The sequence below is a fragment of the Festucalex cinctus genome, chromosome 12 (genome assembly GCF_051991245.1).
Source record: "Festucalex cinctus isolate MCC-2025b chromosome 12, RoL_Fcin_1.0, whole genome shotgun sequence".
Lineage (NCBI taxonomy): Eukaryota > Metazoa > Chordata > Actinopteri > Syngnathiformes > Syngnathidae > Festucalex > Festucalex cinctus.
The window spans coordinates 16,043,799-16,070,105 of NC_135422.1; the positions used below are offsets into that span (position 1 = coordinate 16,043,799).

At 41.1% G+C, this 26,307-nt stretch overlaps 1 protein-coding gene across 1 annotated transcript in view; it reads left to right on the forward strand.

Moving 5' to 3' along the window:
* stard9 (StAR-related lipid transfer (START) domain containing 9) overlaps window positions 1–26,307 on the forward strand; it is a 33,424-nt gene that overhangs the window by 464 nt on the left and 6,653 nt on the right. The window contains exons 2-27 of the mRNA XM_077539237.1: window positions 5,132–5,246; window positions 6,795–6,911; window positions 8,367–8,399; window positions 8,488–8,549; window positions 9,293–9,399; window positions 10,348–10,490; window positions 10,569–10,636; window positions 10,834–10,931; window positions 11,008–11,217; window positions 12,141–12,238; window positions 12,321–12,398; window positions 12,490–12,567; window positions 12,974–13,153; window positions 14,301–14,352; window positions 15,325–15,450; window positions 15,658–15,743; window positions 15,814–15,863; window positions 15,938–16,122; window positions 16,845–17,298; window positions 17,369–22,174; window positions 22,980–23,114; window positions 23,187–23,373; window positions 23,827–23,970; window positions 24,792–24,852; window positions 24,924–25,078; window positions 26,171–26,235. Coding sequence (XP_077395363.1) covers window positions 5,132–5,246; window positions 6,795–6,911; window positions 8,367–8,399; window positions 8,488–8,549; window positions 9,293–9,399; window positions 10,348–10,490; window positions 10,569–10,636; window positions 10,834–10,931; window positions 11,008–11,217; window positions 12,141–12,238; window positions 12,321–12,398; window positions 12,490–12,567; window positions 12,974–13,153; window positions 14,301–14,352; window positions 15,325–15,450; window positions 15,658–15,743; window positions 15,814–15,863; window positions 15,938–16,122; window positions 16,845–17,298; window positions 17,369–22,174; window positions 22,980–23,114; window positions 23,187–23,373; window positions 23,827–23,970; window positions 24,792–24,852; window positions 24,924–25,078; window positions 26,171–26,235 — 7,893 coding nt within the window. The remainder of the gene's footprint in view (window positions 1–5,131; window positions 5,247–6,794; window positions 6,912–8,366; window positions 8,400–8,487; window positions 8,550–9,292; window positions 9,400–10,347; window positions 10,491–10,568; window positions 10,637–10,833; window positions 10,932–11,007; window positions 11,218–12,140; window positions 12,239–12,320; window positions 12,399–12,489; window positions 12,568–12,973; window positions 13,154–14,300; window positions 14,353–15,324; window positions 15,451–15,657; window positions 15,744–15,813; window positions 15,864–15,937; window positions 16,123–16,844; window positions 17,299–17,368; window positions 22,175–22,979; window positions 23,115–23,186; window positions 23,374–23,826; window positions 23,971–24,791; window positions 24,853–24,923; window positions 25,079–26,170; window positions 26,236–26,307) is intronic.

Below are 26,307 nucleotides of genomic sequence, written 5' to 3' on the forward strand. Positions count from 1 at the left end.
TATTCCCTTTTTTGTTTATTCTCCATCTTCCCATCGTCTCAAAATAGTCCCAAGGATGAGGAAGAGAAAACTCTGCAAACTCTGTAGCCCCCCTCCCATGAGACCGAGAAAACAGAAGGGATGGGGGGCTGGGGTTGTTAAGTGAGACAAACTGGATTTTAACTCGTGCTTTTCCAGTCCGTGCGTCCGTTTCCACCACGCCGCGCCGGCGACCCCTCGGGATAGCCGAGTGTGGCCTGCCACTGCCTCTGCACGGTTTACAGCAGAACCGCGTGGGCGTCACTGTCCAAATCTGGCGCGTTAAGCTGCACTTAGGGGTGTAGATGTGGTCGGCAAGGAAGGAAAAAAAAAAAAAGAAAAGAAAAATTCATGTTGTATCTCTCTCGGAGGAAGGAGAAGTGCCCTCTGCCTAATGTTGCTCGTGGAAAGGAGTAGAATCCTTCACGTGAGCCAGCTGAGGCATTCATGCAAGGTGAGAAGTGGTTCGGGGGCAACCAAGGACCAAATGCGGCCCACCTCTTGCATCATGACTCCAATGTCTCTTACTTTGAATTTGATGCCTGCAATACGTTCCAAAACCGCTGGGCAACTCAAAACTTTGAATGTTGAGGAATAATTAAAACAAAAAAACCTGTTTGGAACATTATTTGGGATAAAAGGAGCATCCTTCGAAAGTCTCACTTATTACCCGTGACCTGCGTGAGGATAAGCGGTTGGGAAAATGGATAAATGAAATATTATATAGGAATTTACAACTGTAATTAATCCGTCTGCTGTATTTCTAATCTTGTTTTTTAGCTGGATAACATAAAAATCACTCAGTCGACTTCTATGAAGCATCTGTGTAGAGTAGTCCACCGTGTGGGCATAACAATCAGCTACTCGTTAATCACAATTAGTCATCCATCCATCCATCCATCCATCCATCCATCCATCCATCCATCCATCCATCCATCGAACCGCTTTGTTAGAAAAATGAATGCCTCTCCCCAAATAAGTCTGTGGCTAAGTGTGATTATTTCCCCAAAAATCAGATTTCAATCGCCTTCTTGCCCTTTGCTTGTAGAAAAAGCGAATGACAATGCCCTTATTCGAAACAAGTTTTGCTCTTTGTGGTGTTGGCATGATACCAACATTTTGACTTTGATGCGATACCTGCATAAAGTATCTGTTTGAAAGCACTATATAAATAAAGATTACTTGACTTGACTTTATGTCAGTACTGAAATGGTACCACGGCACAAATTTAAAAAACAGTAGGGGTGTGCGATATGATAAAATGTGTTGACGATCTCATAAAGCTGAAAAATGGTCAAGATCGTCTGTAGGGCACATTCTTTCTATACAGTTCAACTTTATGTGGGCTCAAGCTTGGTTTATGCTTGAAGCATCCGTGTGGTCCGCATGACTCCACATTGCGAAACGACGCAATTTCAGCATCTCCGTCCCTCCGTGCGACACGTCCACATTGCCCACATGCACACCTACGAGAATTTGTAAACTACGCAGGACGGGCAAACGCTGTCGTAAACAGTGCTTTCTACTTCCAAATTCTGTGTTTTATTTACTTTTCTAACTCATCCCAAACTGCTTTTGTCGATAGTTTATTGAGGAAAAAACAGGTTCAACTTCTGTTGTGGTGTTAAGCGCTGTTCATACATTGTTGGCACTCTTTACTGCTTCCTGTAGTCTGGGAGAATATTGACCACAGCTGCTGACGTGTACCCAAAAAGTGACGTGTGTTGCTGTTCATTACCATTTATGTTTACATTTATGAAATCTATTTGATAAAAATTGCACTATTTCAATTAAAACCTGTTCAGAAAGCGTAGTTGGCTTAGATGACTGTTTTTTTTCTTTTAGGGTTTTATATAATTTTAAATGTTTTAAATTTTACAAAAATGTTCAGAAAGGTGCAGATTAAAGAATCGTGATAAAATCGAGTTTGTGATTTTATTTTTAAGAATCGTGATATGACCCACCCCTATATTGCCCACCCCTAAAAAAAACAGTAATAATCAGTGGAATAATAAATGACATCTAAGAGATGCCAAAATGAAAAAATATATAAGTGTACTATTTAGAATACTTGTAATTACGGACGTCAAAGTTCACCTGCTTTCTGGGTTTGGCCTCGAGACAGTTTGACTCCAATTTCAGTCGATAACAGAGGGTGGTGTAAGGCCAAAATGGCAGCTCCCCTGAGATGAATTCATCTGCTTAATTCATATTCCCCAAATGCAATAATAGTCATAATGCCACGTATACATTAGTGATGGCACGTAGAATATATTCTTGCAAAAAAACAAAGTTTGCTTCAGTTCCCCCATTGTCACCCCACTTAAAACTCCGATCAGTTTTGACTGGAGAAATCATTTGCTCTTAATGGAATAAAAATGGAATCCCCCTTATTGCATTTTTTGTGGCGCTACTATCAACTGTGCTTCTTCTTCGGCCATTTAATGAAAAGCACACACACATGCAATCCTACAGTACGTCCTCCCTCCCCTCCACCGCCATGCTAATTTGACCTACAAATTCAGTCCCCAGTGTGACAGACGAGAGCATTGTTCAAGCCGAGTTCCACATTTTTCTGCCTCTTTAACTCCAGAAATCTTTTTCACACACAGACTACACACGCACACATGCATATGTAGGACATGGACAACATTTTAAGTTTTGGCTCAGTTCGACCAGCTGTTGCGTTTTTGGGGAAACTACTCGCAGAGCGTGGGACGCCAACAGAAGAATTTTTTATTTATTTTTTCCCGGCTGCAGCTGTTTAAATTGTTTGTGAGAAAAGTGGTCCTCTTTGTTGCACATTTCTGTTTCTTTACAGTATACACTGACACACCCTCCATCCATCCATTTTCTTGACCGCTTATTCCTCACAAGGGTCGCGGGGGCTGCTGGCGTCTATCTCAGCTGGCTCTGGGCAGTAGGCGGGGGACACCCTGGACTGGTTGCCAACCAATCGCAGGCACTGACACACGTTGTGTATATATAGTAATAGCAATTATTAGCAGCTACTTGTCATGAAAAATTGGCTGAGCTTGTATCTCGGAAAACTCGGAAGTTGAGTCACCCTTTTAAGTCTTTCATACTTTGAGTGGACATCACCTAGGCTTGATGTCATTGCAGTGCATGTAGACTATCGTAGAAAAGGCATATTGCTGTTTTTAATCATCCAGGAAAAAAAACATTTCTTTATTTTTAGCTATTGACATGCAAGTCTACTTAGAGGTTCCATTCCGACTGACCCTCTCCAGTCTTGTAAAATGCACCAGAAGGAAATCTGTATTCCACTTTTCCTGCGTCATTGTTTTCTCAAAAGGCAAACTCTTTGTTTTGTCCATAACATAAGCGCCTTCCTGGTCACGCTGATGTTTATTTTGTCCCCAAAGGCTCGTTTCAGGCTCCGATGTCGTCACTTTCATTGCTTTTTGGTGCCTCATATAATTTTTGGATCTATCGCCTCAAAATACGACAGCAATTGTTTGTTAAAAAACAAAACAAAAAACAAAACTCAATTTGATTTGACTTTAAAGACAAACTTGGATAGTTTAATCTTAGATTCTCTAATGTGTTAAAGAGGTACCATATTTAAATTATATAATTCATGTATGAACAATTTAATAAATTATGTCAAAACATCTGGAAAACATATACCTGCGTATACAGTAATACAAAAAAACAACAACAGTATTTACTACAACAATCATCTTACATTTGTATTAATTTGTGTTTGAAAATGAAGGGATTCTCCTAAAGTGTCTGGGGAACAAAAGAAAATACAGTATAAAGAAATGAATAATTACACTGAACATTTTTCCTCATCACTTGCCTGCCTCACTAATACCCACTCTGGCTACTTAAAATAAATAAATAAATAAAATCAATTACCAGTAATGTAAATCTCCCCCACCCTTACCAACAGTCCAAGCATTGAAATAATAGTTCTGGGTTCCAATGGAAAAGGCCAATTCCGCCTATTGAGCAATTCTGAAGTGGAGTTTAGCCGACCGAGTTTAGCGAACTCTTTGGGACCCTCAACCCTGTGGCGGCCCCCATGGAGTGATTTGAAGAGAGTCAACTTTAACAAGGCCCGCACTGATTCTTGGTGTTTGAGGGAGGAGAACGGGAAGGATGAAGACAAAACTGGGTAGGTGGTGGGTGGCGCTGCTCTTTGTCTTTGCGTTAAAGCTTCTTTTGAGCCGAGAGGCAGAGGGTCGCTAACTCTTGGTGGTCCCAAGTGCTTTTATTGAGCAAGAGTTGCGTAAAAGAAAAAAAAAAAAATCACATTTCCACTACAAAAAATTACCTTTTGCTCTCAGGGATTGTTTTATCCATCTGTTTACTTCAAACACAACCTATTTATGTCCTAAAATGTCATCTTTTGGGCCAGGGAATTATAATGGCACCATGGAAAGTGGCATTTATGAACTTAAAAGTCAACTATTTAAGAGGCAAAAATCTATTTGAAATACAATAAAAGTATTACCAAAATAACCAGTTTACGACTAAACAACAATAAGCCTCATTAGAGGCGCAAATTAAAGGTAGTCGAAATAAAATCTTTGGGTCCAATCTTGGGTGATGTCTGATTTATAAGGTCGCATAGCATTGTGGAAACATTTCAACTGGTTGCACGTGGCTGCTACTACATATGCTCTCGGTTGGCAAGGTTACAAGAGCTAGGGAATCAAAATGGAGTTTGTCAACCTTTGATATGAAAGGCCTGCTGAGCACTGAAAGGTTAATTAGTCTCATTCAATTTGTTTCAAACAAAATCAACATCATGATCTGATCAATATAAAGGTTACAAAATGTAAAGTAATGATTTGCCGGGAATGCAGCGTGAAAGGGGGCTACTGAGAAATGTATCTCTAGAACTGCTTGGTTCGTGGATTGTACGAGTCCGGTCCGGTGTCAACATAACTACAAACACACCAATTCACACGCTTCTTGCTTTAAGGGGCTTTCGCAAGCCCTTTGAACCAAGTCCAACCTAAACCCATCCCCGTCGTTTTGTAAGCTCAGCGTAAGAACGGACTTGGACTCTCCTGGTCCAGACTCGCACACCGGGGGGGGGAGGTATGTTGAAAGTATGCCTGCCTTTGATCTTTGGTAGCAACGCTGAGAACATTCCTCCCCCTCGCTCCGATGTGTACTCGCCCACCGAGATTTTACAGTCCAGACCCCAGCCTTCCTGGGCAGACCCCTCGCTGATCCGGTTCTGTGTTATGGTTCTGAGGTAGAATGTGCTAAGTCCAAAAGTCTGCTCTCGATCAGGTTGCTAAAGCACCCACTACCCTCACCCCCCCAACACACACATTCCAAACATATGTTACCTTTGGATGGATCACTTGTGAAGATCACATCAGTAACTGACCTTGTTTATCGGGATGAAAAAATGAAAGAAAACACCAGATGGGAAAACCCCAGAATCTGGATTACCCGTGTTTGTTCTCATCTTGTAACAGTAGACCAGCAGTGTGTCATTATCTAACGATGTCGTAAATTGGCTTATTCAAAGTAATGGCATTCACTTTTTTTGCTCATCTTCAAAACAACATGAATGTTGCTTTAAAAAATCTTGTGTTAATTTGATAAAAACAAAAGTCTCAGACCAAGAGAGAAGCAAAAACAAAGAGGCAGTAATTGATTGTTTGAAGTGGATTCTCCTGGATCCACCCGTTTGGCTTTGCCACCACTTTTTTATTTTTTATTTTCCTGAGCCGGTCTTTCTACCTGTACACACAACATGCAATCGCAGTTGTTTAGCCAGAATATTAGCTGACCTCGTTGCTCCTTGCACAAACATCTCAGGAAGCGACAGTGCCTCCTTGGCTTCTGGCCCGGTGCCACTGCACCATTGTGCTGGTGAAAGCCACACTCGTTTGTTTTTACACAATCCCATTCAGAGCCAGGAAAACACACTCACGCAATCCAAAATGTACTCAGTAGTGCCCCCTAGGGAGAAAAACAAATAGTCTCTCACGCCAGTGTTACTAATTATCACAAAATGTAGGTGGACAGTCTATCATGACTGGTGCATGGCAAAAGTTTCAAGGACTCATGCCCAAAATTGAACAGGAGGAAGTGTGCCATTTTGGTTTGAAGCAGCCATTTTGGGCGAATATTTAGGTAATTTAGGTATTTTTTTAGATAAATATGTTTTTATTATATTTATTTAGGTAAATAAAAACAGCATTTTTTTCCTATTGAACACAATCTATTTTATTTTTAAACAAAATATACTTGTAGAATAGTTGGTATCGAAGAAAAGTTTCCCATGTTAACGTTTCAATAAATAAATGTTAACATTCTTAGTCTATTTTCATTTTTTTGTAAGATGCAGTGTTCCATCACAGGTGAGCTGTTTTTTATTAGAACAGACCCATGAGCTACTCATGTTGACTTAGGGCTAACAAGTTTTTTTTTTTTTTTTTTTTTAGGTTAATGTCCATTGACTTAATGAACACCAAAGAAGAAGAACGTATCTTACACAGATGAATAAACACATTTTTGATCCCACATTTATCATAACATAAAAATAATCTGATGTTTTAAGATTTTCATATGGACTACAGTATTCAGGGCTTCAGACTAACTTTCTTTTCTAGGAGCACAGTGGTACGAAACCTGAAATTTTAGGGGGGCGCAAGTAGAAGATTTAGGGGCACACACTATAAATTAACTTTACCTTGCAAGTATTTTGCTCAATACCGTATTTGCACAGAATCTAACCGTATGGTATAATATAATGTTCCATAAAACCATCTATTTGCCAGGTGTTCCAGGACTTGGGTGTGTCGGTGCTGGCCGGAGCATCCGAGGGCTACAACGTGTGCCTGTTTGCCTACGGCCAAACAGGATCCGGCAAGACGTATACCATGATGGGCACGCCGGTAAGGAGGATGGCTTGGATCTTGGGTCAATCGCTTGCTTTTCGCAGGGGATTTAGGACTAATGCTGCATTCAAGGATGGTCGGAAGTCGGATATATCCGAGTTGGTTTTTCCCAGTTCCGACCTGAAAGCATTTGAGGCGAAAGTAAACAACCAAAATGGCGGATAAAAAATTCAAATAGTTTTTTTTTATCTTGGTTCTCAAAACTCATTTTGACATCCAACAAACTTGCCTTCTCGCAATTTTGCTTAATTTATTGCTTATTTCATAAGCATTCCATACAGTTCAGTAGTTGACCGTATAATTTCATGCAGGGAGATAGCAGCGTACTGTCACGTATGTTGCGTTACGTCGAATTTTTATGAATGAAGAAAGCTATCTAGTTTTATACTCGAGTGAATTGTGTTTTACCATTCACGGTCTGTGGTCGCCATTGTAGGTGACATCACTTGTAGTCCGTCGGTAAAGTCGGGGTCCTTTTTTTTTTTTTTTTTTTTTTTTTTTTTAAATAAACGAGTTCAAGGGGGCATTCCCGTACACACTTCTTGGTTTGAACTTGGAAAAGTCCGACTTCCGACCATCCTCGAAGGCAGCATTAGTCCCAAAGTACGGTAGTATTGCTAACACTAGAAAAAAAATATATATACTTGATTGAATTGTTGTCTTTGTCTGCCGAGCTATTTACTTCCGACCATTTAGTTTTGGTACATTCCATTTCCTTCATGATTTTTTTTCCTTAAACATCTTTTTCATAAAGTAGCATAACTTGTTGATATTTTATTTTGATTTGATTTGATTTGTCTATTGAACATATAAACAAGTAGCAGAAAAAATAAAAAATTAAAAGAAAAGAAAAGGAGAACCTTATACATTCATCATTAGTCACAGTTTACATGTTCAAAAGGGAGTAGGAAGAAGTTTAAAACTTATCTAGTATTATTCGTTGTATGTTTAGACATTTCATTATTAATACAATAATAGGTTAGTATTTTTCAAAAAGAAAATATATAAACCTGTTCACTAATCTGTTATTTGTGGCTATGCGGAAATGTATATTAAAACCCGAAATACTGTGATCCCAAAACACTTCAATATCATTTGATACTCATCTTACAACCTTACCCTTAAAAAAAAATAAATCACTTAAAAAAGTTGAAGGATGCTGGCGTGTACGACGTTGCCGTGTTGCAACCCACTGCTTTTTTTGGTGCCAATCCCACCCATAGACCTCTGCTGAAATCTACCATCTTGCTGCTATGCGCTGTCAAGCTATCAGGGCGTTACAGAAATAGGCGCTAAAAAGTGCATTTATATGGAATAATTGTGGTTTTGTTGTACAGAAAAAATTGCAAATGGTTGATTTCCCAAATAAGAATTCTCGAATCGGCAAGTTTGACTGTACTGTAATAATTAGCTAAATTTTGCGTTATTATTTTTTCTTCTGTGTGACAACAGGACTCCACTGGTTTGACGCCTCGGATCTGTCAGGTACGCTAGCAGATCAAAATATGTTTTTATTTTATTTTAGCAACAATCACATTGAATAAAAAAAATTGCATCCGGCTTTTCTTTAAAGGGCCTTTTCCGGTCTCAAGATACGCTTCCCGACGGGCAGAACTCAAGCAGAGTGGAGATCAGGTAATGCTTCATGTGCTTCTTTATTTTACTTGAAATCCAAACACAGCAGTTGGCCTGCAAGGCTTAGGGGCAGGCAAACAAATTAGGATCAACTTGTTTTTCCTGTTCTCGAATGTGTTTGCGCACCTTGCCATTCGTTTTGTTGTGTCCCACTCAAACACAATTAAAGACAATCTTTTACGCAACGCGGGAGGACACGTAAATGCTTGCTTAAGACCCTGAAACGCGGATTCGGCCTCGTCAGACCAACAGTAACAAAGCTTAGCAGACGTAAGCCTAGTTTTGTTTTTTTTGTTTTTTGTTTTTTTGCACAGCAAACACTATTGTTTTGATATCAGATCTCCATAATGTCATCTCCTATAATAGATTCCATACCAAAATTAACCAGACAACAAACAAGTCTATTTTGTTAACTTTACTATAACCAGTGCCACCAGGTGTGGCAAAAAGACTCCTAAATGTGATTTTAATATTATAAAAAGTGCCACACCCCAAATGGGTGCCTGCATTGGAATAAATAAATGCCTCTTGGCCCATACTTTTAATTAGATGTGGTTATATAACTTTCTATTGTCGCACTACACAATGCGTCAAGTATATTAATGTCATCCCTGTGTTGATTTTCTCTCAACTTTGCTATGAATTATCAAGGGGAAAAAATGGGTTTGTGGTGTTCCAACGAGTTTGCTCAATGGATTTTTTGTGTGTTTTTTTTTGTTTTTTTGGTAACGTTGCCTGTGCAGTTTTCTGGAAATCTATAATGAGCGAGTACGAGACCTGCTGGGCGCCGACGAGCAGAAGAAGTCGCTAAGGGTCAGGGAGCATCCTGAGAAAGGGCCATACGTGCAAGGTAAGAATCTGGCATCTATAGGGACACAGGCAGATTTTCAGATTTTCATTTTATTATGGTGGAATTTTACAAAATTTGGGGGTCAATATTAATAGTATGAAGTACCTTTGATGCAACCAGTCATCATGAAAGTGTAGCTAAATGATATTTAAATGATCTGTATTACATTTGATGTGCTACAGATAGACTTCCTAATAGTTTGCTCAGCTTCTATGGTTGCAAAAAAATGTTCACAAAAACATAATGAATGCTTTCTTAATGGTACGGTCACTGAAATGTCATGAAATGAAAAAAGTAGTTCAAACTTCTTTTCATAGTCTTTTGTTCTTAGTCATTTTTCCACCATTTTTTTTTTAGTTCGAATTAAACCGACCCCCACCACACGACACACATCCACTCATTGTCTGCGGCCAGAGAATTCCCAGGTGACCCCGCAGGAAGTGAGATCATTTCCTGTGAGCACCGTTAGCACGGGTTGAAGGAATGGCAGTTCACGGCTCCTCGAACGCACCACGTGCTGCGTTTCAAGTCACTGCAGCTCATCTGTTGCGCACGTGTGGTCGAGACTCATTTTAGTGGCATCTTAAAAATCTACCCTAGTTCTTAGTTAGTGGCCTACTTTAGATGAATACCTTCTGACGTGGTCATGTTACAATGTTGTATTGGTCCATGTTCCTGGGAGTTATGCAACATGGAGTTTTTGTTTTATCCTGTTTACCATATGACCTAAATTATACCAGTAATTTGTGTTCCAGTATATTCTGACGTGTATGTGCCACAATGTTGTGTAAAGTTTGTTTTGAATCTTGTCTGCTTCGGTCCTTGCCTTCCAGTCCTATTCAATTTGTTTTAAACTCTATAGACCACCTCTGCACCTCTAATTTAATATCATTCACTGTTTTTTTTCCCTTTATCAAACTCATCCCTGTTCATTTGTCTTTAATTTAGACCTGTCGCAGCATGTGGTGTCCGACTGCCAGCGGGCCATGGACCTCCTGGAGGCGGGCGTCGCCAACCGCATCACGGCGGCGACGAACAACCATGACGCCAGCAGCCGCTCACACGCCATCTTCACCATCCAGTACACTCAGGTATGACCACCAGCCTTAAGGGAACGTGCAAGTGGTGTCATTTTTATTGCAAAATAATGTCTGGATCATCGGTCTCAGGCCATACTCGAGAACAACCGTCCTTCAGAAACCGTCAGCAAGATCAACCTGGTGGATCTCGCCGGGAGGTGAGACCCAGCGGACAAAGCTCAGCTTCCTTCTAGTGTCTTCATATAGACTTAAATTGGATTATAGGTTTTTTTTTTTTTTTTTTTTTTTTTTTAAACAATATATTTTTTTATATACTTATTCATTGTCATTCCACACCCATTTAAGATGAAATGTTTCCACATTGCACACTTAGAAAATCTCCTTCTGTCTTTAGTGAGAGAGCAGATCCCAACTACTGCAGAGACCGACTAACTGAGGGCTCCAACATCAACAAGTCGCTGGTCACGCTGGGCATCGTGATTTCCGCCCTGGGTTAGCAATTGCACCTATTATTCAACACGCTCGTTTCACCCCCCCGGGTGAAAATGATCCCGCGCTTTGTCCGCAGCCCAGAACTCACAGATGTCCAGCAGCTGCCAGAGCATCAACAGCATGGCGTCGGAGGGCGACGGCAGCTCGGCGGGAAGCCACAGCAGCTTCCTCTCCAGAGGTGGGAGTACGGGAAGGAGGCACTGCTTCATCCCATACAGGGACTCCGTCCTCACCTGGCTGCTGAAGGACAGCCTGGGGGGCAACTCCAAGACCATTATGATCGCAAGTATGTGTCTACTTTGGAGGCAAGGTAAAAGGAAGAAATGTCCAGCATACCTGAGAGTCGGAGAGAGTGTCAAAGTTAGTGAGAGAGAAAGTATATGAGTAATGTGTGAGAGTGAATGTGAGAGAATAAGGCGTGTGAGACACATTTATTTATTTTTTCATTTCCATCATTTATTTCACTCATTTGTAAAAGGAAAAAAAAGACAATATAAAACAATATTCTTCATCATTGAATGAAAAGGAGCAAAAAGAAGACAAGAGTGCCACAGTGTGTGTTAGAGTGTGAGAGGGAATTTGAGAGAGAATGGGACAGTTGTGGTTTAAAAGAGTGCTATGAGTGTATGAATGATTGTGTGAGAGGGACTGATAGCGTGTCTGAAACAGTGTGAGAGAAAATGAGTGTAGTGTGAAGGAGTCGAGTGAGAGCAGTCGAAAGAGGGAGTGTGGTAGAGAGTTTGAGAGTGACTATGTTAGGGACAATTTTGCGACAGAGAGAAGGTGAGTGTGAGAGAAATATTGGGAGTGTGTGAAAGAGTGAAATGTGAGAGGCAGAAAAAGACTTAGTGGATTGTGTGAGAGGGACTGGAAGCGTGAGAGTGTGGAAGACATGCTATGTGATAGTCACAATGTGAGTGAATGTGAGTGACTGTAAGGTTTGAGAAGAAGAAAGAATGTGTGAGAGTGACAGATTGAGTGTGAGATTGTGGGAGAGAGAGAATATGTGTGAGTGAGGGAGGAATAATGAGTGTGAGAGCATAGAGGGACTGCGGAAGGAATAAATAAAGCATTTTGTGCAGTACTGTATTGTGTTAGCAATAATAATGTTATAGTGATGAGCAGTACAGTATTGATGATGGTATAAGTATTACCAGTCGAGTTAATGTATCCAGTGTAAATGTCACGACTGTTCATTTTTTCTTGCAGCCGTCTCACCCTCTGCCAGCAGCTACAATGAGACCCTCAGCACCCTGCGCTATGCCGCCCACGCCCGAAATATCGTCAACAAGCCCCGGGTCAACGAGGTCATTAACCCGGCCGATATCACAATGGCTCAATCAAAAATACAAATAAACTCCAAATAATCATTTTTGAAAATCTGCGCAGGACGCCAACGTGCGGCTGATCCGGGAGCTGAGGGAGGAGATCGACAGGCTGAAGAGCATGCTGCTCAGCTTTGAAATGGTACGTTAACGAGTCTGCTCCTACTGCGCATTCTTTCATTCTCATCTTGTTTTTTTTTTTTTCTCTCTCATTTCCTCTTTCAAATTGACAGCAACGTGATCCCAGTCCATCTCTGAGTGACGAAAAAGAGGGGATGTTGTCGGACATGGTGCTGCAAAACGAGATGACGGTAACACGCGTCACCCTCAAAAAAGTGAAGCGCTACAAAACAAAAAAATCATGATTTTTGTTTTGTTTTGTTTTTTGTTAAACCCAATAAATGCCAATAAGCGTTTTCCACCAAAAAAAAAAAAATAAAAAATGGTTTTGGTCCCCCACCTGCTCTCCCCATAAATAGATAAATAAAATTAAAAATAAAAATTAGAAAAATTATTTGTAGAACCACAAGTATACGGTAGTCGTTTGTTTTTTTTCGTAGTGTACTTAGTTAATTGCTTAGTATCTGAAGCGCACAAAAAAACAAACAAAAAAAAAAACATCTGAGGGGCTTCTTGTAATGCGAAAAACTCACAAGTCAGGCCACTCATAAGTCAAGGTACCGCCGTCATTTAAGCACCGCTGTCTGTGTTCGTCAGGTGGAGCAGTTGACCAAGGACTGGTCGGAGAGTTGGCGGGACAAGCGGGATCTGCTGGAGCAGTACAGCGTTGACATCAACCGGGACCGAGCCGGTTTCCTGATCAAATCCCTGCAGCCGCATCTGGTCGCCCTGGATGGGGACGTCCTCAGCACCGGTGTGGTCTTCTATCACCTCATGGTACTGATGGCACATTATTATTTATTTAGAAATGAGTGAGGGAGAGGGAGGGAGGAGCCACATCAAGCCATTAAAGGGCCCTGAAGCAATATTAAATTTTGAGGTTGTCTCTTTCTGCCAATATTGAACTTTTCTCTCTCTCTCTTTTTTTAAACAATTACAACTACAAAAATCAAATCAAAATCAATCAAAAATACGTTATTATTATAACAATATGATTTTTTTTCTCATGATATCACATTTAAAAGAACGTTTAGGAGGGATTCAATTTGAGTGTTTTATGACTCTTTTTTTTTTTTTTTTTTTTTTTTTTTTTTTTTTTTCTTTTCTCCTGGCATTATGGCTTGAAATAATAATGATTGTTTTTCTTTACCAACTAAAAAAAAACAAAAACAGTATATTATGCATTTAATGTAAAAGTGTTTACTTCTGTTTTTTTTTTTTGTTTTTTTTACATGCAGCAACGTGCCAAAATAATTTGTGGGGCAACGACAGCAACAAATACAGCAATTTCGATACATGAATTAACTTTGAATGTATAAAAACAGAACGTTTACTACAATTTTAAACACATACTTAAACTGAGGTAGCTGAAACTAGGTGACCGTAATGGTTTAAAAAATAAATTTAAGTTGAATGTTGAGATCTTCAAATGACGTAAACATGTGTAAAAGCTTGAGTAAATAAAGCAAAACAATAGAAAAGCAAAATCTGAAGAAACGACCTTATTTCAATGATTGAACTATTTTTTGACTCTGTTTTTGACCCTGAAGTGCCCCTCGTGGTCACAGCGCCATCCGCAGGTGCTTAGCTGGAACCTGTCTTATGTTGGCTCTGCATGTGTGCGTGGTTTTTTGACTCCTCCCTTTCCATGTTTTCCTCAGCTGTCCTGACTAATATCTTTTCTCTCTTTGCTAGATTCTTCCTGCTCCTTCTCTTGCTATTTCTCTGTTCTGCTACAATAAGAAAAGGTGATTGGCATCTCTTTTCCTGTCCACCACACATCTCGAAAAGCAGGCCTGACACTCACCCACCAAGAGCGTCGGTCGGCCGAATCCCCCAAGCAGTAAATGAGAGAGGAAGAGTTTGGAAATGAAAGGATTATTGAATATAGTCGATTGTATCATTGCACTCATTTTCATTACAGGAAGGAGTTACCCGCCTTGGGCCCCAAGACCAGTTTGGAGAACCACAAATAGGTACGAACCCAGCTGAAAACACATCACTCACATTTTAGTGGTGCACTGTTTGCAAATTCACGGTTCTTTTCTCTGGAAGCTCTCCCCAAATATTGCCTGAAAATCCCCTTTATTGGCATGCTCTTTCTGTAATGCCGTAAGATTCCACAAGTTGGCACTAAATCCCCGCTGAATAAGAAAGTCTTTCATTGGTACATTTTGACTGATCTACAAGCTTGGTTTATTGAGCGGAGCTACATTTATTCGTAAGGCTGATGTAAAGTGAGTTTGAAATTATATTGTGTTTTGGGGTCATAGTTTGTGTTGTATTTTGGGTTTAAACTATTAACATAGGCAATTGTAAACTTATTTTGGGGGGTAGGGGTCCATTATTGGCAAATGTTTGCTCTTTGCACCAGTTGTTGGTCCGTAACTTTTGGTCCTAAAAATTATAAAATAAAATATCATTTCAAACTCGTATTAGAAAACTACACTCAAAACCCATTAAGAAAACCCCCCCAGATAACCCATAAAAATGACAATTACTACGTTCCCATTAACCTTTTCATTTGCATTTTTGACTCAGTGATGGATATTTATGCTCACTTTTGAAATACAATACATCACAAAAGATTATCTATCTTTAGTTGGGCTCTTACTGTACCTTATGGAGAGCAGCAAGCCGATGGCAATTAATCATCCGTTATCTTCCAGCGCTGCCAATAACAATCTGAGTCTTTCTTTGTATCGTCTTGAGAAAGTTTGTCACCCCGTTTTCTCTGAAGTCGTCTGATATCTTCTAATATGCTGTTCACTGTAAAAATTACCCAAAAAAAAATGCTCAGGTGCACTTTTAATCAAATAGCAGTAATTGGTAGCATTGAGTAGTTACATATCGCCAGGGAAAAACGATGAGTTCTCAAATGGCGACTCATGACTCGGCGAGCGTTTTATGTTTGTTTCTTTGGAAACCACTTTTAACTGTGTTGTCAGTTCTGCCAGGTGGTGCCGGTTGTGAGATCCAAAACGACGGTGGTGTGGTCACGCTGATGCCACTGCCGGGTTGCACCTGCCTGCTCAACAACAGGGAAATCACGGAGCCCAGCAGGCTGGCACAAGGTTGGTCTTCCCAATTGTTCGAGCCATTATTCAGGGTTGCTTGTGCAGTTGAAATACAAGGCAGGGCAGTCTCTGATACCCCTCCCAAAAAATTGACTGCATATATGCTTTATCTTCTGCGAAGAACGACTAATATGACTGCAAAGGAGTTCTGCCAAATGCTGTGTCTCCACGTATAGCCGTATTCTTCTTCTCTCTCGTCTCCAGGAACGGTGATCACCTTGGGGGGGCTTCATAAATTTCGTTTTAACCATCCAGCTGAGGCGGCTGTCCTCCGCGAGCGCCGACGCAGGGTACGTGCAGCTCGACTCAAACCTGTTGATTGATTCTGGGTGCCGAATATTTTACTTTCTTTGCTTTCAGGCAAGTGAAGGCACCTACACTGACCCTTGCCCTCAGACTCCTGACCGCAGGTAAATGCAGACAGCCCGAAAATTCATTCAGACCAGTTTCTCGGTCTGACTTGGCTCATGTGTTTCTTTTATAGCAAAGAGGAAGAAGGGCTTCCTGCCGTGTGTTTGTCTCCCGACGAGGAGTCGACTGCTCGGCGGCTTGTGGAGGAGCAGCGGTGCTATGTGGAGGGTTTACGTCAGGAGATGTGTTCGGAGCAGAGGCGGGCCGAGAGGGAGCTGGAGAGGGAGCAGGCCCAACTTCGGCAGCAGCACAGCGAGAGTAAGTAAATTTAAAATAGCCATTAACCATTTAATTTCATGCAACTTGAGAGTTAGTTTTTTTGTTGCGTCCTTGTAGGGCTGTGTAATTAATCATAATTTTATTACAATTTCAATGATTACACTCCACAATTACAAAATTTGCATCATCGTGAGCAAAAATAAATGATTATTCATACTGATTTTGAGTTGTTTAAATGTATATGTTTGTATTTTTTATTTATTTTTTTGTTTTTTTAAATACCTAACTAATTTAATAAATCCATGTTTGGTCCAAAAGAAAATTGCATAATTGTACTGTTTCAAAGAAATTTATGACTTCATATTTTTACATTTAAACATTTTTTGGTTTTCTACCAAAAAACAAATGATGGTCCTAATCGTGATTTCAATTATTACCAAATTAATCATGATTAATATTTTCTTCATAATCGAGCATCCCTACTTCCTTGTATGTCCTTGATAGACATATCCACACAATTTTGCAATAACTGATGAAACTGCTGTCAGGGGATTATTTTTTTCTAACTTTATGAGTATCCTGAAAAATGATATTTGAAATGTGATGTGATGCCGATTAATAGTTTGCTACCAGTCCACCACACGTGGATAAATTGGTGAATTTTACAGGCATGTTTCAAGAATAATATACACGAGATATGTTATGTGACCCTCCTAAACAAGTCCCTGACTCTTTCTTTGTGTTGACTCTTCAACCAACAGTCCACCAGTGGATTCTGCAGGAGAAGCGTCACCTGTTGGCCATAGAGCAAAGAGTCACCCAGGACTTTGGAGTTCAAACGGACTCCCAGCCAGACTCGCTTCTGGAGCGCCTCAACAGAAACGTGTCGGACAATCAGGAAGTTGAGATGGAGAATTGCCCGCTGGTTGCCAGGCTCAGGAAGAGAGCAGTCCAGGAGGAGCTCCTGAAACATCACGCCCTGCGTCGCGCCGAGAGCCTCCTTCACCGGAAGAAGTTGCAGTTCCAGCTGGAGAGAATCGCCCGCAAGAGGCGTCTGTTGGAAGCAAAGAGGGAATTGCAGCGACTGGAAAGGGGCCTACCCCCTGGACCGGAAAGCCCTGAGGAGGGGTCTCCATCGAAATTTTTTTCTCAGAGACCTTCCTTCTCTGCTGATCTTGTGTCCCGACTGTACCCGCAGCAAACCCCAATCTTCAGGTAAGCGTACACAAGCTTTACAAAACATTTTCTGAACTCGCAAATATTAAAAATATGCCAATTTCAACAGACACTTCCTGAAGAGAAATAAATCCACAGAAGTGACATCAAACTCCACATCTCCTGCATGTTTTAGCAGCAGGAAGTGGCTTTCGGACGAGTGCCTCCCCCGGGAAAGGGCACACAGTTGCTCTGACGCGCTTCCCTCAGGACCAAGTCAGTCCTGCCAAGGAAGACGCAGCTCCTCGGACAACATAGCACTGAATTCCAAGGTGGAGGAGACTTCCCTGCAACAGCAATGTTGGCCATGCACTGAACGAAAACCGCTGCTTCCACAACGAGAATTGTCATTTAAGAACCGATCAGACCACAACGCAGCAGTTACACCAAAGTTGCCCCTTTGCATTCCCGTGCAACCGCTTGGTAGAGAAAATGTAGCGGACATCCCAATCATCCCTTCAACGCAGTCTCGCATCACCAGGAAATCCTTCTCTAATTCAGCGGAACCCAAAGTGTCACGAAGCGCGCCATCGGATTCGAACGACCCCAAAGGAGTCGGAAAGATCGGAGGTCGCGCTCCTGGAAGCCATGGAGACAGCGACGTGATGAGTGAACGTGCTATTAAAACAGCCGTTTCTTGTGAAGAGCTCGAGCAGAGACGTCCATCTGAGGGTCTGAGACGATGGCGCAGCACTGAGGCTCTGATGAACAAGACGGGCCAGTGGGTAGAGAGACAGCAACGACGCGAATGGCAAGTAGTAAAGGAACAGCACGAAGGCGCCTCCGACTCCGACAGCCTCTTCTCACTCGATTCTTTATGCTCGGCTTACGCGACGGCTCTCGCGGAGAAGCTGGAAAGTGAGCAAGTGGCTCCGAGTGAAGCAGACAGCGAAGACAGCAAGATGTCCAAAGACTCGCTAGCTATGGAGAAGTGTGACGCTATAACGAGCTCTTGCCAAAAAGTGCATCCGACGTACACTTTGGTGACGGCTCCCCTGTGCGGCGATAGGATAACTCCGATTAGTCAACAGTGGAGCATCTGTCAGGATCCTAAAGTTATCCCTGCAGAGATGCACTGGAGCCACCAAGATTCCATTGCAAACTGTTTTAGAGATGTACAAGATAACATTGGTCAAACGGGTTCAATCGTCATGAGGTTGTCTGAAAACCTGCCGCCGCTTCTCGACACGAACTCCTCCCTTGAGGCGACAAGCAGTTCCGGGATCAACCGAGATTCTCCAACATTCCGAAAAGAAGGCAGCAAACGTTCCAGCCCACTTAGTGTCAACCGCTCAGATGGCCCCAGTCCATCTCGAGATTGTAGCCTGACATGCACCACCGCCAAAGGTTTGAATGCTCAACCAACCACGAATCTGATATCACAGAATGAGAAAAATCAGTCAGATAATTTGGCCGAGGGTTTAATTGGAGATCCTGTTGTTACACCTGACCTGCGTACCTCAGGATGTCAAACAGAACTGCATCTGTTACCAAACTTTTCTGGGCAAAGTCAAGAATTTACGACAGAATCAACAAGTTCTTTAAAAGCTCCCCAGAAAGATGAAGTTCTAAACAGTCTCGATGTTACACTCCAACAGTCTGATTCGTCTGGCCGTCAGATTACCAAAAATTGCTCAGTCACGAAGGCAGAACCAACCGATAACAATGACACCAAAGATGTCGATGCTACGTATTTTGCCGTGCAACATGAATCAACTTGTAAAAATTCCAGAAAGAGAAACCAAGAGCAGAAGGAGGCTTTTGCGTGGAGCCTGAAAATTCCAAAAAGAAGCCCTTCACCTGTTGACAACCAGGGAGATTCTTGCTCTGATAACAACTCGTGTAACACCAAAAAAGAACAATGTGACGTGGACATCTCCAACTTTGGATTTGTATCTGTTGGTCATACTGATCCCACACTGAAGAAACTTGTGGGAGACATAAAAGTTGAGCATTTACCAAAAGAATTCGTTGCCAATACAAAGGAGGCAGGGTGTCAAAGTGACAACCCCGAAAGAAAGTATTGCTGTCAGTCTGAGGCCATTTGTAGCGCCATCGACTTAAGAATCTCGCAAGTGGTGCAAGAGCACTTAAAAATGTCGTTGAGCAGCTGGAGTCACAACAACTTGAGTCAAAGCCTAGCCTTTGATTCTGATGATCAGGGAATCAATCAAGTAAGGAAACTGACGCGAGATAACGGCAGCGATCAGGTGAAAGGATTGGCCAACGTTGGAGAAGCTACTGAAGTGAAAACTATCGAAACATTGACAAAACTTGAGAACAAGCCAATTGTCCACGAAGTGTCAGGCAGCTTTGAGCTCGGTCTGTTGAAGATGAATTGTTCAAAAGGACCCGAGCATTCTGCTGGGAACTGTCATGTGGAAGGCACGTCCAGCATTGGCTGTGGTCACACATGTAACCCACAATCGCCAAAGATAGCTGAGCACCCTCACAAGCTATCCTCTGATGGATGTGATTTCACCGATGCCGCACGAGGAAATAAACTTTCTGCCCAAGGACGAGGTCAGCATAGTAGTCCGTGCTTGAATGACCATTCTCAGACTTGTGTGGCCAGTAGGAATTACACCATCAACGGCAAACGTCAAGGTTGTCAGTGCAAGTTTGACAAAACTCATGTCAAAAATAAAGCATCTTGTGTGGCCAATCAATCTGAAGTGCATGTCCTAGAGAGGTTTGCAGCATTAAAAGACGAAACGCCGGTCACAAATACAAATTATTGCGGATATGAAATGTCCTCTGTTGGCACTCAGTGCCATTCAACGCTTCTGCTTAAAAATAAGTCCAAAAGGTTCAGGAAGACAAAAATGCAACCTCTTTTCTCCTCTTCCTTTCAAACATCATCTTCAGATGAAGACCAAACCTCTGGCAAACGATCATCTACTCAGCTACTACTTGACACTGAAGACAAAACAGATGCCAGGCATTCTAATACTGAGATTTCCAAAGTCAATTCCAAGATGGATCTGATAAAAGATGTTACCTTCTGCAGAAAGCGACTCTCGTTACCTCCGCAATCAAAATCACCGAAGGCAAATGACTTGCAGAATGCAGTCGAGTCTCAGGAAAACCTCATGCGTTTTGCCTCCAGTGATATCAACCCATTTGTTCATCAGTGGCAAGACGGCGAACGCTCGCGCCGCAAGAACCCGGCCTTCGGCAGCGCTGCCGATCTGTCCCACAAATCGCCGCTTTTCAACGGCGCCGAAAAACGCATAGCAAGATGGTGTAGCGTGGACAACGGCTTAAACGGGCAGAATTCGCCTTTCAATTCCCATCTGAGCGCCTACGCCGCCCACAAAGGACTCTCAAGTAGTGTTGAACCGGCAGTCGACACCACCTCGTCCGGCGGGGTTGTCGACTCGTCTGATCCGGAGTTAAACACAAATGAAGACGGCGTTCAGACCGAGGTGGTCCCACCGGACACTCCACGGAGGAGGGAGCGGCACAAAAGGAGCCACACGGAGGTCCCGAAGACCCGAGTTCGAATGAAGGACTTCCTGACATGGACCAGTATGGAAAACATGTCAGTCCAGCTGTCCAAGCTGATCCACAGCACCTCGGATCTGTTAGGTGATGTCCAGGGAATGAGGACCGGTCGCGTCGGCGGGTCGAGCCCTCGATCGATCCCAAATATCAGTTTCGACCGCTCGACTCGAACCGCCTCGGATGTCGGAGTGCAGGCGGAAAGACCACTGACTCCAGCAAATACAGAGAAACACCAAAGACCTAAAACGCACGAGATCAATGTCACATTGAGGCTGATTGGTGTTGAGGTGGCTTCGCCAGACAAAGACTCTATCTGTTTGGAGACGGGTGACACAGAAGACAGGACCTCTCGTGTATTCCAACACGGGACTACGTCTTTAAAAACGTTACATGATGGATGCCGAAGGCAAATACGATCTGCTCCCTTCAAGAAAACTTTGCCCGAGATTTCGTACCGTCGTCTTAACTCCGCCTCTGAAAACAACTTGCAACCAAACAGAGACCAAGAAAACCAAACCTCATGGCTGAGAAATTCGTCAAAGCCTGTAACGACATTCACAGATCGGGCGTCGTCCCCCATTGTCACTTTGGGTGCACAACGACATTTGACGCCTGCAGAAAGAGATCAGAATGGACGCATAGAAGAGAAAAGCTTCACTGAGTCTCTTCACAGGTCTTCGGGACTTGATTGTGGCGTTTGTTGCAGTAAATCGCTTGAGAAAGTCTTTAATATGAACGATTCAAGCCTTAAGAACTCCAATCGTATTCACAATGGGAATACCCAACCTCAACCTAAATGGAACTCTTCACAAAGACCTCACTGGCCCGACTTTTCTCCGCAGAACTACTCCGACGCTCTCATCACCGAATCCAAAGTCCTCCAATCCACCAAACCGGCCCAGCAAATCCCTCAAGCGGCCCCTTTTTGCGACGCTACCTGCAGCATATCTCCGCCCGCATCCTTGACGCCCAGCGAGTGCAGCACCGACATCCTGGTGAACGCTAAACCAATGGCCAGAGTGGACACGGAGACACTACCCGAGGACCTGCCCTTGCACAACAAGTTCACCAACTGGTCTGGCGTCAACCGTCAGCGATCCAAGCGCGGCGGTTTTTCGGACACGGCTGAGAGCTGCAACTCCGAAGGAAGGTTATTAAGAGAAATCGAGTGTCTGCGTCAGGAAAGGGAGCATGTGATGGCTTCTGTCGGCCTCGGGGCCAGCTCCACGCCGCTGAGCGTGGAGCTGGCCGAGGCCAAGCTGCACTACGGCCTCGGGGAGACGGACGCGCTGCTCAAGATGCTGTCTCGCAAGGCCACGGAGGAGCTCACGGGGAAGTCCAGTTATGGAAAAGAGCAGCTGCAGGAGAAGTAAGTGTTTGCTTGTAAATCTCTGATATCCAGCAATATAGTGACTAGTAGAAGAAAGATGTGATGGAACTCTAGCAGTTTAGAGTTATGGAGATCCTGGACTAACAGTTACTAGTTAGTTAGTTAGTTAGTTAGGACTAGTTAGTTACTAACAATTCATTTGGGGACGAGGTTGGTCCAATTGGATGGACTAGATCTTCTAGAAACTTGGACTGTGTCACCACATCGTCATAACTGACCGACCAGCCAACTGACCCACTGACCAAACATCTGACCAGAGTTATTATTGTTTTGGAATTTTCATTTTAGTTACCGGATAGTTTTTATTTCATTTTGAATATTGTTTTTTAAATTTAGTTAAATTAGTTTTCAGTTTGGTTCTGTTGAATAATGATTAGTTTTAGTTAGTTTCAGTACTCAACTCAACTTTATTTATAAAGCGCTTTAAGAACAGGCATTGCTGTATACAAAGTGCTGTACATAAATATAAATATCGGTAAAGAATAAGGTAACAAAGCAAACATTTTGAAGTGCGTACACAAGTTTTTTTGTTTGTTTTTTTAACAAGTAAATACATTTTACATCAGTAAATTAAGAAGTAGGCGAGTGAATAAATAAGTAAATAAATGCATAAATAAGTAGACAAAACATCAAATTCATACTGACTTGGCCATCTAGTCCAGTTGACAGTTGTATGATCTGAGATCCGATTCACTGGCAGATCATATTTATGTTTGTGTGTGACCAGAGTGATCTGCAAAAAGCTTAATTCTTGACATTTTGGTTACTTTTTGTACCTTCCCAGACACGGTTTGCGCAAAAAGGCTGAGGAGGATCGTCCTCACACGAGCCGTCGAGCTCGTAGCCTGAGCCCCCGCAGACGTCACCCGGCGAGCCCTCCGGCCACACCCGGCCAACAGTTACAACCGGAGATCAGCCGGTGCGACATGGATGTCTCATCTGATCTGCAACGTGCATATCGTTGAACTTCACTTCATCGCTTTATCGGCAGAATACGAGACGTGGCGAGCGGCGATGATGGCGTGTACCCATCGGACATCGAGCAGCTGCTGCGCGATTACGGCCGCGCTCGGGAGGAAGCCTTGAGCGAGATTGCCAAGGCGAGGGAGCGACTGCGCGAAAGGACCGAGCAGGAGAAGAGAAGAATTCTGCAGCAGGCTTTATCTCCAGACGCCAAGGTACAATATTGTATGTCTAACACGGGGGTGGGCAAAGTATGGCCTGAGGCCTCATGTTTAATATGGTCCAACAAACAGTTGCAATATCAAGAGTCCTGTATGTACTATTTGTCACGATTTTTTTTTTTTCATACTCCCCAACAACAACAAAAATGCTTGTATCCAATGTGATAATTCTTTAATGATCAAAATGAAATCAATTATAAATACCATTACAAATATATTTTTTTTTTTACAAAATAAACTGTTTCAGGCACATTATCCTCATATATAAATAGCTAAAAATAAAAAATACATGCAGTACATTAAAAAAAAAATAATAATTTATTGTCATGAAATTAATTATACTAAGTATTTTACGTATGTTAGTAAATTAAAGAGAGTCATCAAGGTGTTTTTTTTTTTTTTTTTTTTTTTTTTTTGTTTTTTTTGTTTTTTTGTTTTTTTTGCCAGGATGACTTGAGGCATGGAACCAGGATCAGCAGCAGCACCTTGTGCACCGGATCCAGCCTGAGCCTGTCATCTGGACCCACGTCGGGCTACAACAGCGGCAATGCTCTGCAAATTCAACACGACCACAGACTAACTTCTGGGCATGTGAGTGAAAATCAATTTTGCATGTATGTCAGACACACGGTAAATCAACCTCAAGTGCAATGCAAATAGGGGTTTTCGAGATAATGTCGTATATATTTTTAAGGGAAAAAACAAATGTTTTTCTTTTTTTTTTTTTTAGGAAGTCACATTTTCAAGATGAAAAGTCAGAGCCCTACATGAATGAAGTTATATATTTTTCGAGAATAAAATGTTTACATTTTCAAGAAAAGGTTCTGTATTTTTCAGAAAAGTTGTATATTACTGAGAAACAAGTCATACTCCTACGAGAATAAAGTTATAGTTTCAAGAGTAAGGTTTGGTATTTGTAGATATATTTTTACAAAAAGTTTTAATCTTATATTTCAATTTTTTTTCAATAACTATAATGTATCTTTTTCAGAATAAAAAAAGTCATAATCCTACCTATTCTCTTTTTAAGGAATAACATTTGTATATTTTTGAGAAAAAACGAGTTGGCATAGTTAAAAAAAAAAAAAGGTCATATTTGTTGAGAATAAAATCAAGATATTTTTTAGAGCAAAAAAAAATAAAAAAATCAGATCTTCAAAATTGCATGTTTTATATTTTTTAGAGTCACAAACTTACGGGGGGAAAAAAAAAACATTTTCAAGAATAAAAATTTGTATATTTTTAAGATAAAAAGTCAGATATAGTCAAGAATAAAGAGAGAGCCAGTATTTTCTTTTTATAATTTTAGTAGCAGTAGAAGAATCAAGTGGTATATTTAAAATATATATATAAAAAAAAAAAAATCCTCTAAAATTGATTTGTCCAATACTTCAACCACTTCTGTTTGTCAGGCCTCCACGTTCCTTGAAGAAGGTGAGAAAGTTGCCTCGGCGAACTCCATTGCTGCTCAGGGTAAGTTACAATTTGACAACATGGTACTCGTCATGTTTTAATGGGATAATTGCATCACTTTTCTTTATTAGACGGCAGTCGTGAGCCCTCGATGACCTCATCACCATTGTCTGCCCCATCTTGCACTCGACGTCGCGCCGCCTCCTTTGGCTCCACCTGCTCCTCCTCCGTATCCGCAGGCTATCAGGACATCACGGCCACGCTGCTGGGCCGAGCTCTGGCTGAGGTAGTAACACAAAACCAAAAAATCATATTTTCAACATGAAAAGCTATCATTGAAAAAAAAAAAAAAAAAAAAAAAAAAAAAAAGCTTACAATCCCAATGGAAAAACGTCTATTTTCAGGAGAAACGTAGTGTGATCTTGAGAGAAAAAAAAAAATTGTAATTTTGGGCGATTTAAAAGAATAAATAAAAAAATTAAAAAATAAATAATCATACTTTTCAGACTGAAAATCATAAATCATCTTTGTATAATCAAGTGGATAAGAGTATTTTTGGGACAAAAAGTTACATTTTGTATTTAAAAAAAATGGTATACGACAGAAATGAAGTCATTATTTTTGGGGAAAAATATCGAATTTTTTTTTAAAGAAAAACACTTTTATTTATTAAAGTTCATATTTTCAAGCAAAAAGTCATGTTTTCCTAAATATAAGACGATTTAAAAAAAAAAAAAAAAAGTAAACAAGTAATTTTTAAAAACAGATGTATATTTTTGAGGGGAAAAAAAAAAAGTGTTGTTTTTTTTCTCCAAAAACTTTTATAGTCCATTCTTAGATATTTGACTTGATGATTTAAAAAAAATAAATAATAATAATGAGATAAAATTAATATTTTTAAGGAAAAACGTCTTGTATTCTAGGTAGTCTTTGTATTTTTGGATGAAAGAAGTTGGTTATATTTATTGATTTTAAAAGTCTTATTGTTTTAGGTAAATCACATATTTTGTGGAAAAATTCATATTTATAATGCTGTATGTTTTTTGAGATAAAACAGCATTATTTTGGATGTGCGAATATGTATATTTTGAAGATAAAAAGTCATCATTTTGAGAGAAAAAGAGTCTTAGATTTTTGACACATTTTGGAGAGGGCTATGTCTCACAATATGAAAATTCATATTTTAGAGGACAGAAATTTTATTAAAAGTCATATTTAGGAGTGGGGAAGTTGTATATTTTCAAGATATATAAGCATGCAGCATATTCTGTATTTTATATTGTATGTTTGTATTTCATGTATATTTTTGGTATATATTTAGTATGTTTTTTTTTTGTTTTGTTTTTTTGTTTTTAATGAAATGAATGTTTCTCCAAAGGTGCGACTGGCATCCTGCGGAGAATTGAGCAACCTGCTGAAGGGGAAAGCTTCTGCTGGCTGGAGGTGATCTCCACAATTGAGTCCATTTTTATCCGGGCATACCTTGATCCATTTCTTAATTGATTGGTTGATCCA